General features: G+C 33.2%; 1 protein-coding gene across 1 annotated transcript; it reads left to right on the top strand.

Moving 5' to 3' along the window:
* Nucleotides 1-2,680: 2,680 nt before the first annotated feature.
* Nucleotides 2,681-4,452, top strand: AGP18 (arabinogalactan protein 18). Its single transcript, XM_022040756.2, has 2 exons — nt 2,681-3,365; nt 4,115-4,452. The coding sequence occupies exons 1-2, from the start codon at nt 2,754-2,756 to the stop codon at nt 4,196-4,198; spliced, it is 696 nt and encodes a 231-aa protein (XP_021896448.1). The 5' UTR covers nt 2,681-2,753; the 3' UTR covers nt 4,199-4,452.
* The last annotated feature ends 9,087 nt before the right edge of the window (nt 4,453-13,539 follow it).

Genomic DNA, 13,539 nt, shown 5'->3' on the forward strand with positions numbered 1-13,539 from the left:
GCGATTCATAAATAAAACACTGAAAAAACACTTTTCAACATATATATATATATATATATATAAACATATTTTGAAGTTGAGAAAAAAGCAAAGGAATTAATGCAGGTTTGCAGTAACATTGTACTCCAGAGCATGTAAATTGCAAAGGGATACGAGCTAGGTCATGATGATCTCCATCTCAGTCTCCATTACAGCACCACAATCAGACCGTGAATATATATATATATATATGATGAAAGTAGAAGCTGGGTTGGTCTCAAGAAAATGCGGCCACCATTAATTTACTACTAAATCAAAGTTTACTTACACACACACACACACACACATATATATAAAAGGCATGACTCTAGCTAGTTCAATATCATACATGCACGATTTAATAAATATTTAATTACCTTTACCGCATGATTAAGGTCAAGATATTCTGGTTCTGGTTTAGTTAAATTCTTTTAATTTTGAATTAAATGAATATTAGTAATATTTTAAACTTACTTATTAATTCCTTAATAACTTTTTTGTACTTCAAATATTTAAGTTTAAGTTACTAATAATGCATAACTTAAGTTATTATTTGAAATTGAGACTGATATATTGTATATTATTTAAGTAATTCGTATGCCTATTATAATTCTTTTGCTATATGATATCATAAGAATGGAGCTTGAACCTGATTTATAAATCAATTTTTTTATTCGTATTATATTTTTGTCAAAATAATATATTAGAGTAAAATTTAAATTGCATCCATTATATATATATATATATATAAGGTTTGGGAATTCATTTGTGTTCTTAATACATGTTATTATTAATATTATTTTTTAATTTTCTTTTATATGAATAATACATATGGGGGTTTTGCAAAGTTTGTGATCCATCCCCACTTTATATTTATTTTATGTAATGTGGGTCGCGTAGGGCTTGGGCCCAAGTGAACCAATTAAATACGTTCGTATCTTCTCAGACAACCGGCCCAAACTAAATATCCAAAAAGCCCATTTTCGTTACTTCTTCGGCCCATTAGCCCATTAAACGGTGTCGCATCAATGGTTCAAGCATCAAGTATTCACATTGGAAGTCAATTGTAAGTGTGATGATTGTGTAAACGAGTTTCGCTTGCGGTTCCAGCTCTCTGTTAATATGCTTTTATTCTTTTCGTTAGCAAGTGTGGACTAACCAATTCTAGAAGAACATAAAATAGGCGCAATTGGTGGCATAAATCTTCCTTCCATTGGTAAATCTAAAGCTATACCGCGTTAAAGCTGGTTATAGTCTTAGAAGAGAATCATATAGAGCTGTAATATAATCAATTTGTATATAAAATTAAATTTAGAACTTTATTATAAAATAAAATAACTTTATGACATAGATGAAGTTAGATCATTAAATGGATTGAAATATTATATCCAATATCTCTCACTCACATATTTAACAAGGAATTTATTTCATAAAATAGATATATTGATGTATGATATGATATTAAAGTTTAAGATAAATTATTAAAATTAAAATTTAATATTTAGTACAATTTAATTTTTAATATTTATTAGTCACAAATTGACGACTTATATATTTTTAAAATGATAATTTTAATTAATTAATTAAATGATCACAAATATATATTTTTTATATTATTTAATGTTTAATTATGATTACATCTAATTATTCAATTAATACGATAAAATCACTGTTAACCAATCATACATTTAAATATACTAAGTACAAATTAAATGTATAAAATACATTTACTTTATTGAATAATATATAACATAGGCCATAGAAATCAAGGCAACAAAAAGTAAGAAAAATATATTTTCCATCACGGAAAAAAATGCAGGAAAATAGACTGTCGCGCAACGCACCACTTCTTCCATGTAAGACGAGAAAAACACAGAAGAGAGTTAACTCCAAGGACCTCTTTGGCGGTGGGCCACTAAAGTTACCACTTCTATCGTACACTCGCTCCGTAATTATTGCCTTAACATCCCCACGTGGGCTCCTCCCATTGGTTTGTCTCATTGCAATTTTCCAGCTGTCTCTCCAGCCTAAAGCCAGACAGATCATAACAGAATCACATCAATGCTTTTTAACTTAACTAAAGCAAGATTTGTTATTACTAATTAAATATTTACTATTATTATTATTATTTGTTAGTTTGATTAAATGTTTTTTATTAATATTTTTGAATTACCTGGACAACAAATAGAATTCAGTGTTACTTGAATTGAAGTTTTTAAAGTAAAAAAATTATTTATTTAATAAATATAAATTTTTAAGTAATTATAAAAAGTATTAAATTTAATAAAATATAACTTTATTTCGACTATACCCTTAATCAAAATAAGCTTTTTCCCATTTTGCACTAACCCTCCTTTAGTGGCGATTAATTATCTTTTTGGCTGAGGCGGACATATATAGTAGACTTATCACATGCACCGAATTGGCCTCCAAATGGGACCCAGCTCAGCCAAAACAGTGTCAATTGCCAAATTACACACTAGTGTCTCTTTGTTTTCTTCCTTATTTGGGTGGGCCCAAACGGTTCTAACACGTTGATCCAACGGCTACTTTCTCCCATGTGAATGTGGTCCCCACTTGCTTCTCAACGGACCAGATCTACCCAAATGCCCCTCCGTTGCTTTGGTACAGGCCTATATCTATGCTCTCATCCCTGCCACTATTTCACTCTTCACTCTCTCTCCTCTCTCTCTCTCTCTCTCTCTCTCTCTCAGCCCCTAAATAAGCTTCTGGCGATGGAACGGAATAACGTCTTTACAGTTGTATTTATGTGCATTATTGTCGCCGGTGTCGGAGGTCAGTCTCCTGGCGCTGCTCCTACTAAGGCCCCGGTTACAGCCGCCACTCCGGCGACATCACCAGCCGCAGCACCTGCCAAACCTACGTCGCCGGCTCCCACCACTCCTACCGGATCATCGCCACCCGCTTCTTCTCCAGCGGCTTCCCCGTCCAAACAGACGGTGCCAGCTCCTGCGAAGGCGCCGACATCTTCAACACCGGCGGCTGCACCGGTTACTTCTCCACCAGCTTCAACGCCTGCAAGCTCTCCTCCAGCGAGCACTCCACCTGCGAGCTCTCCTCCCGCGAGCACTCCTCCGGCGAGATCTCCACCCGCAGCTGCACCGACAACTCCTCCCGAAAGCTCTCCTCCGGCTGGGGCCCCTCCGGCTCCGGTTATTGCTCCAAGTGCCGATGTTCCAGCTCCAACTCCCAGCAAGAAGAAGCCAAAGAAGCACATTGCGCCAGCTCCAGGTCCAGACATGCTTAGTCCACCTGCTCCGCCGACCGAATCTCCTGCTCCAAGCCTCGAATCAACTTCTCCTGCTCCAGCCGTGATCTCCGATGAGGTACTTTCTCATATTTCTTTTCCACACGTTTTCGCCTTAGATTTTAGGAATTAACATGCGGCCAGATCGCAATGTGCACCCACCCAGATCTACACTATAACCTCGAAGATCTATGACGGTTCCAAAATACAATACTAAGATTTAATCATATTTACCTCCTTAAACGAACTGAACGACACCGTTTCCTTCTAATAAGTACATTGTCCGAATAGTGTAAAGTACTTTTACAATGAACTGTGAACTATTACTTTTACCTTCCGGTAAGTGCGCAATGTGCTGCGTGCACAACGTGCATCGTATTGTTTCTATAAGCGCGAAAGCCGAGCGCATGCGGAGCGTGTGAGACACGCGCCAGCTCTGATACCGGCGGAAGAGCCATTTATTGACGCATTTTGCATAGTACGGAAGACGATGGTGTCTGGCGGTCATGTTTTGAGGGCGAAACGACAAGGCAGCGGACCCGATAGGTTTGTTCAACAGAGTAAAATCTTGAAGTGTGCGCCGAGATTTTAGTCCGGTTGCAAATCAATGTCAGGCTGCTGTGTACTAATTTTTACAGTAAGCGCGTGGCACGGGATAAACATTGATAAAATTTATTTATTATTATTACCATCAGATCTAAGACGAAAATTTAAAAATAAATCTGCATTTATGGAAAAAAGTAATATAAAATTGGAAGAATCTATTTATTATTTTTAATAGATTTGGATTGTCATTTTTGTTATTATTTTTTTAAAAAAAAATTGCAGAATGGAGCAGAGACAGTGTTGTGCCTGCGGAAACTCGTTGTAGGATTGGCGTTGGCATGGGGTGGTATGGCTTTGGTGTTCTAGACAGAAAATATGGTGTATCGGTGGCTGTCATTGTTTTGATCATTTTGTATTATTATTTATTTGGCCCCCATCATCTCCATAAGTTTATATTTGTTATCTTTTGTTTATCATTATGAGTACACATTTGATATTTGATTTTATTGATTTACCCCCTTCCCCCCACCATTTGTTTCCTTTATGAATAGTGGTACTCTATAGTGTACTTCTTGTTTATTGATTTTTGCCAGCTGGCTTTTGCTCTGGTCATTTTGCTACATTTTGCCTTTGTTTTTTTCTTCGTACATAGAATGGGCTTTATTTCCTCCCTTTATATTTTCATATATTATTAAATAAAAAAAAAAACTTACCACTATATTTGAAAACATCCAGTTAAGTTACCACTTCTAAATATATCTCAATTTTCTAGGAATACCACTAATTAGGATGTACTTAAAATTATTATTAAAATTTAAATATTTGTATGAAAATATGTTGCAAATTGGTCATTAAATCTGTTACCCTTGGCACTTTTCCCAAACAGTATTGGTTCTGCCTTTAACTTTATGTACATATTTATTTCACTTTGCTAATTTATTTATTCTATTAGGGATTAAGGAAAGTATATCTTTTAATTTATTTATTATACCTTTAAATACTTTATGGTGTCTTAAAATCCCAAAATTAGGATTGATTATTGACAAATTAGACTATAGTGGACTCTCCAAACTTTTAAAAAAATGCATATATGAGGAAATGTAAGGTGGTAATAACGGGGCATGTAGTAACTTTGCATAGCCAAGTACAAGTAGAGGATTAGGGTACTTCACAAGGTACCATATATACTCTTCGCATAAAATTTTCTTTTTTAACTTTTTTATAACTCAGGTCGAGTTGGAAAATGAATAACTTGACCGGGTACTGTAAAAATTTCCTCTATTATATGGGAATTTGTTGAAGTAATTACTATATATCGATAATATATACGAACACATAAACCTATAAGGTGACAAAAGAGAATGCCAATATACACACACACACATATATATATATATATATATATAGTACATATATAACCATCTAATATCACCTTCAAAAAGTACTTGGGGACCATATGAACAGTGAATTAGATTGCACATAGAGGAAAGGAATCTTTTGCCTTGCAACTGCAAATCATTCAATATCCCTTTATCATACATCATATATATTTTATTGGTAAATGAACATTTAAAATTAAAGCAAATCATGATTTAATTTCACTTTTGAAAAAAGCTCAATAATATACATCCATTTAAATTTTGAAAAAAAAAAAAATTGTTCAATCATTTTTTTATAATGGTCACAAAAATTTTATTTTTATTCGGACAAAATATATTTTCAGAAAATCTTATATTGAATTTTTTTTTACATGTGAACTTAACGTGAGTTTTATTATACGTAACAAACTATCAATTCAATAAACTCGTTTAAAGGTGATCAAATATGATTAAACAGTATTAGAATTTAATGCATCAGGTTTAAATATAAATTTATAATGTGCAGATACTATTGTTGTAATATTCTTATTTTATTATGGGTAAAATGAAAATTGTAAAATTTATTGATGTAAAAGATAGTTATGATCCCTGAATCATAATATTGTCATTCTTATTTTTCTGAAATCATGTCACTAGAAAAAAAAATTAATTTTTAAGCACCGTGCTGATTCGGAAGATTCTACTGCTGGTCACGAACAATTCTTCCACGATGGATTAAGGTATGCTTTCGATTACATTTTTTCATTAATTCAGTACGAAATTGTGTGTTTAATTTTTACAGGTTTACAGATTTACATATTTGAAATGTACTTTTATTACAATATCTTATGCTCCCTTTAATACATAAAAATGTTCCGAATTTCTATTTTTTAAATTTATATGTATGATAAATAAAATGATGATTTGTAAATGCTCGAAACTAAAAGAAAAAGATTTTTTTTTAAATATGGAAGTGAATAATAAAGTTAGAGTTTATATTCATTACATAGTAAATTATAATGCTCAATAGGACTACAAGAATGTCCATTCTATATTGATTCATAAAAAAAAAAACAAACGATAATTAAAAATAAATAAATAGATATAATAGGGGTTAACTTTTACTACCATTTGAAGAGAGTCCAGGAGGTAAACTACTCATAACTTTTTTGTTGATCGGGATCTGGATCTTGGTGTTGTTAATCTGAAATAGTTAATAAAATGGTAAGCTACACTAGTTTAGTAAGAATATTACACCAATCACTGATACGAAAAAGTGAAGGTTGGTAAAATTACAAAACAACGAATGAAACTCTTAATTTAAGTAAATACAATTAACTCTAAAACATTTTATTCTATACTTACTGTTATGAGTTTTTTCAAAATTAACCTATGAAGATAAGTAATCAAGTGACATTTTAATTTAGTGCATAAGATCAATAATTCTTCCTTTTAACCTACTTACTGGGACTTTTGGGGATTTATAGGGGTATCTCCTTACTCGTAAACCTAGCATCTAGATTAACCATTAATCCAACCATCCCAACTACCTCGTCCAGTAATGGGTGTCAAACATACCATCGCTTCAATATCTCGTAGAGTATGAAAGTGAACTATATCTCTTAAATTCTTTCAGTATGAGACTTCTCAGTCCCGCCCGACTGAAGTAATGTTCACAATAGGGTTCTCTATGTACCGAGATCGTCCACCATTTTTCGAGATACCCAGTAAGTTTTCATATATATAAATTCTCATCATTCAGACAACCACCAATCTCATACCAACACTTTATTCCGTATTTATAAATTAACCTAAAAGGTGTCTAAGCAAACAATACAATTTATCACAACCTGGTAACCAAATAAATAAATAAATAGTGCAGAGGAAACCAAATAAACTAGATAATTGAGGACACAATTCAAACTAAAAATTTAATACACATAATTTAATAGTAAACATTTTAAGCAATACATGAAAAAATGACAGTAAACTAGAGCAATCGTACGCTAATCGATCTCGACTCCACTAGTGATTTGTAATTATTATTATAATTTTATTAATTTTCATAAAATACGGAATTATTGATTATTTAGTCTTAGTTTATCATAACAGAGAATATTGTGAGGAATCCTTATTGGAATTGGCATTTCAAAATACTGTGTTACCCACTCGCCTCCTGGCGGGCCTCGGGTTTCTCGAATTTTTTCTCTAGGAATCAAACTATTTGTTACGTATACAAAAATACCTAAAAAATCCAAAATTGGTATTGAAAAATCCTTTATGGTCAATTTTAGGGTTTCGGCACGATGGCTTCGTTGTGCTTCGGCCCCAGCTCCGCCGCTCACAGTGGTGGTTGGCCTTGGCCTGGCCAGTTTTAACTTATTTTGGCCGATTATCCTTGCAAAAAATACGTTAAAAAGCCTTGGTTTGCCAGAAAAATTAAAAAATCAAACCTCCCGTGGGGGATCTTCGGGTGCGGTAGTTTCGTCGGTTCTCTTTCGCAGCTTGGGTTTCTCATTTGGCTAGTCTACATAGAAAGAGACGATTAAAATAATGGTCAAAGAATCGTATGAAATGGGAAACATGAAGGGGGTCATCGGAGGGGATTTAGGGTTTTTGGCTGTGGCAGCTTCGCGAGGCTTTGTCCGCAATTTTCGGTTTACCCATCGTCACTTTTGCTTCGATATAGCCACAGGGAGACTCAGAATCAAATTCTGAGCGGGAATGAGAAAATTTTACCTTTTTTGGTGGCCGACGGTGGCTCCGATGTGGTGGCGATTGGGGGCCGATCTTCTTCTCTAGCAGGGGCTGGCGGCTAGGGTTAGGTGCTCCTACGAAGATGAGTTTAAATATTCTATCCTCTTCAATCTAAGTTATTCATTTGTGTCGACGTGGAGTGAGGAATACCGTTCGATGATTTTCTGTTTAGGCTGATGGCATGAGCGAATCCAAGCCGTCCATCACGATCTATCTTATCCATCCGATCACGTTTAAAGAGGGAACACATCTGGGCAGTTCACACGTGCAAGATGAGATCTGAACCGTCGGATCGCTAAGCACGCAGATCGCTCACATGGCTTCCTGCTTGGTGCCGATGTTAGTGGGGTTGCCACGCGGCGTACTCCGGTTTGCTGAGACTGCTGGCTAGGCTGTTCCACATGGCCGAACTTTTTTTTTTACATTTTAACCTCCTGTTTTTAATTTTTTTTTAAAAAAATATACATCAAATTCAAAATTTCACCCATTTTCTTCAAAATTACTTTCAATTTCGTCCATAATTTATTTAATTTTTTTAAAAATTCAATAAAATTAAATTAAAAATAAAATTAATTATTTAAAATTTTTTTATAAATAAAATAATCAAGAAAATCATCCCAGGCCGATTTTTCATACCTAGATATTACATGATTAATTTCGATCATTTTAAAATATTATTATAAATAATTTTTAGAAATTATTTTGTTATATGAATTATTATAAAAATATACAAATTATATATATATATATATATGAATATATGAGTAACTTTACAAGTTTAAAAAAATAAAAATAAAACAATATTTTCGGATGGCAAATATAGCTTTGTATTATGTATGTCGGTTTTTGAGTGATATATGATTTCAAGAATTGAATTTAAGTTCATCTTGTCAAATACATAATTGATTATGGTCAATTATTTTATTTGAAATTAATAAGAAATAACTTTTATTTTATATATATATATATATACATAAATATTAGAATAAACTGTTTGGTTGGTAGATAGTTCTATGAAGTAAATCACAAAGTCATGATGAATTTGATCATCAACGACTGATTGGCATCCAAATAATAACAGCAACAAACTATTTTCTGAATATATATATATATATATATATATATATTCTGGTTGGTGCGTAGTCACATGCCAATTATTAAAGTTTTGCTACCATATGACCATAATATAATTAATGAATTAAATTAATATAAATATGTATATATAACACTTCATAGCTAAATAATTAAAAGACCAACCATTTATATAAACAATAATTATATACATATACATATTTCAGATTTCAGATTTCAGATTTTACAATATCCCAAATCTACTTCAATAATAAAACCCACAAATAAGTTTTATATAAATATTAAATTATGCCAAAAATAACATTGATTAAGAAATGATTAGTGTAAGAAAAGGTCGTAAATTAAATTCTTAAAGGCTAATAAATTTCATAATTATTGGGCCCACCAAGCTAGTCTCCATGACAATCTTACGTGTTTATTTATCTTATCCGGCATTTGGGCCCACTGCCAACTTCAAAATATTAATGATCTCCTCCAATTTATTCGTTAATCATTTCTCATCAAGCTCCATCCTTCTCTTTTTCCCCTAATCATTATCATTTATTTCTTAATAATTTGCCTAATTTATACATATTCTACTGTCAATAATGTAATAGTATATGATAAAGTTATAGTAAGTTTGTACTATATTTGGTTAATTAAAAAAATTCCCTACTTAATTTAATTTGTATTATAATGAAAATTGTTTGTAAATGTGCAATAAAATCCCCTCCCCCCACCAAAAAAAAAAATTTTTACAATAAAATAAAATCTTAGGAAAGACTTTTAAATTCATTATAAATTTTTTAATTCAATATTTAAAATACAATTGAAATAAATAAAATCATTCAAAATTTTCTCAAATTCACCGGCTTTTTAATTGGAATCACAAAGGCCACATGGGCCTAAGCACATGAAAGAGCTTTAACTTATGCTCTGATTCTAAAATATTGGAGATAATATGTGGTAACAATCCAGTCCGAGAGAAACAAACCCAACCCACCTGTTTCGTAGAAGCAGGAAAAGCTAAAACAATGTCATTTTGAAAAACCTAAAAAACGATGCCATTTTGATATGAAGGAAGGAAAAATAGAAACAAGTGAAACGACATCGTTTTGTGAGCATCAAAACGATGTCATTTGAGTTACAGAAAAAAAAATTAGGGCAACCAGAGGCATGTACACCTCTGGTCGCCGAAGAAGAAGAGGAAGAAGAGACGTGTACGCCTCTTCCCTCCATCGAAGCAAGAGGAGGAAGGCCCGTATGGGGCTCTCCTCTCTATAACTATAAAAATAGAGAGAGAGAGAGCGCCATGGAGAGGAGAGATCCCATGTGTGAGGAAAAAGAGAGTCTCGTGTAGAGAGAGAAAGTAAATAAGAGAAGAAGACCAAAGTGCGACGAAAAGGGTTGTCCAGTGCACAGAACTAGATGTAGGATTTAAGAGACCGGTCCGTCTGTGCCAAAAATAAAAAACCAGAAAGGGAATAATGCAGCTGTGTGCGGTGGGAGAAAGAGACCCGCGCAGCACTCAGGTACGACCTCATGATCTGTGGCGCGTTCCCGACCCAATTTCATAAGATTCGTGTCAGATTTGGATACGCAAGTGGTTCCGTGGCGATTTCCAGCCAATACGCAGTAGTTTGTGATTGGTTCTGGTGGTGCATGCCAGTTTCAGCGGCAGTGCGTGAGGCAGCGGGTGGCACTCCGGCGGCAGTGCGTGGTGAACCAAGAGCACACGGGTGGTGGCGCGTGGCAACTCTGGCGAGTGGGATCGTGTGCCCAAGGTAAAACTAGTTTTTTTGTTGTTCGTTTCTAAAAATCTCTCATCATTTAATACTCGTGTTATGTAATTGTGAACGAGGAAATCAACCAAGTGACAATGAAGATTTAAAAGAGAGCACAGACTTCAGCCAATAAGGCTTCTGACATTTTTTCGATTCGAATGTAAGTAAGAGATTGGGTTAGTCTCATTCAGAGGCCCCCATGTTTTTTATGAAATCTTGTTTTATGTTGAATAACTTATTTACAGAATTTACAAACTATTCATATTTTCCATCACGAGTTATGCGAACTCATCATATTCGCGTGTGTGCAATTGCATATGATTGGAAACCTACATGATGTTGTGTATAACATATAATTATGTATTCATATTGTTACTTGTATATATATGCAGGTTTTATGTATGCTAGTTATCGAGTTATATGTGTGTGTGACACATATATATATGTATAATTATAGTTTGTACAACATATGTAATGTATGAGTGAATAACTTATATATGTCTACTTATAAAATACATATATGCATTATGTAAATATACAAGTATATTCATGTTGTATGTGTTGCATGTTTATATATACTTAGTTGAGTTGATAATTGTGCGTCTAAAATGTATATATTATGCTTATTGTGTAGGCTTATTGATGTATAATATATATGATATATAAGTAGATGTATGTCTGAATAAGTCATTTAGTGGTGAACCTGATTAGTAAAAGATTAATATAAAAATTTTTAGAAGACGAGAAAATTTATTTAACAAGTATCATTGAGGGGTGGGTATGTGTGTATAGCCTTTTGGCATGTAACTGTGGTAAACCCTAATAGTGGATATGACTTTAGTCAGACGTGGTGAAGCGATAAAAACTGTGAATTGAATACTGTGTACTGCAACCTGTAAACTGTGAATTGAACTGTAACGTATTCACGTAGTAGAGGAGATTCTTAATGCTTTCGTAAATACTGACAAAAATAGCGTCGCACGGTGAAACTATTTTTAATAGGATATAAACTAATAGGGAGGAATAGAAAGTTATGGGTAAAGTTTACGATACTGAAATATTGAACTAATATTTATTGAACTGTTTATTGCTTAAATTGTGATCTTGAATACTAAATTATACTATTTATGGAACTCTTGATGCCCTGAGTTATAATATTGAAATAAGGAACTCTGACTGTTTACTGAATAAACTAATTTAGAAGATTTGGTGATTGAGTATGTGCATACTTTTATTGTGGGTGCTGGCCCTTTTTCTTACTGAGTCCGTGAAGCTTGCCCCAATTCACACCCCCAATATAAATTAATTCAGATCAAGAGTAAGGTCAAGGTCGAAGGAAGACTTTGAAGAACCTTTAGTAACAGTAAGAGTTTATCATATAAAGTCGACTTAATTATATTATAGTGATACAATGTAAAGAATTTTATAAGTCTCATGACTTGTAATTCTGTATAGGGAATAATTGAATCTTGCTTATTGCTACGTAAATTTATCAGGTTATGTGTCTGGAATCGCACTCCTTTCTCAAAAGAGAAAGTAAGTCGTTATAATTGGTATCAGAGCCTATGTTCCTCAGAACCATCCCTTATATCATGAGATTTAGGATTCTCATGAGATTTAGAGTCTAAATAAATTATGTAATACACACCTTAGGAGATGTTTTAGAACTTTCTCTAAAACATTTGCAGCTTTGAAAAAGTAGGATTATAGTTCTAAAAACCTAAAAAGATAGAAGTTATAAGAGTTAGAATGTGATAAATCTAGAGATCCAAGAATTAGGGCCTCACTCCGAAGCTAACTAGAGATGGCGAATACGTAATAACCATAATCTATCATATTACATAAAACCATAAAAAGCTTAAATACTATCAAAAGAGATTACCTACTAGGAGCAAGTGAATAAATTTTTGGGAAGGACTATAAATTTCCCTCGAGTTGGGAAATGAGTTTTAGAAGAGGAAGATTCCCTAAAGCAAGAAGAAAATCCCTCGAATGAGAGAATAACCTTTGGTGAGAGAAAACCCCCCAAGTAAGTGGGTCTTAGAAGAGTCCTCTGTTGTAATTAGATAATTACTGTAATATTCTAAAAGTTTGAAGGAATAAGAACATTTTCTCATCCTTGAGGCCAACTACCTTCACCTTAGGGAGTGTCTAGTTCTTGAACAATGTTGACATGTTCCCAATCATCCCTTTCTAACAATGTGATAATGTATTCAAAGAGGTAGTTTGAGTTTTAGTTTGAGGACTTGTTTAGATGCACTTTCGAACCAATATAAGACATTTGGGCTTAAACATTTGCTACCATTACACTTGCTTATGATAGTTATGCTACCTTGTCCATTGTGGAATAATGTCTTTCAAGTTTTCTTCATTAATGTTTATTGATACACTTGTTTTTCTTCATAATTATTTATGATAATTCTTATTTTTCACAACCAACCATATCCCATCACCCAACCAATACCTAGGTTGCATAGGGAAATTGAATGTAAGATTACAAATAGTACTACAAGTTATAAACTTGTTATGTTGTGAACTAAATGACAAAGGAGTTTGCTATTGGTAATAACATCATGGTTTGCATCAAAATCATGACATAATAGAGAGTTTAGAGGTCTGGACCATTTTTTCATTTTAGAGAGCTTCGACATGACCTATTTACTTGATTTACTTATCACAGGGAGATTATTTGAGTTTTCATCATAATAGATATTCTCACAAATTGAGAAAGCTTTTA

Source organism: Carica papaya, chromosome 4, assembly GCF_054855325.1.
Source record: "Carica papaya isolate Zhongbai chromosome 4, ASM5485532v1, whole genome shotgun sequence".
In the NCBI taxonomy this organism is placed as follows: Eukaryota; Viridiplantae; Streptophyta; class Magnoliopsida; order Brassicales; family Caricaceae; genus Carica; species Carica papaya.

Coding starts and splice junctions, on each gene's coding strand:
- AGP18 (XM_022040756.2), top strand. CDS start 2,754: ATGGAACGGAATAACGTCTTTACAGTTGTATTTATGTGCATTATTGTC. Junction 3,366..4,114: donor CAGCCGTGATCTCCGATGAG/GTACTTTCTCAT, acceptor AAAAAATTGCAG/AATGGAGCAGAGACAGTGTT.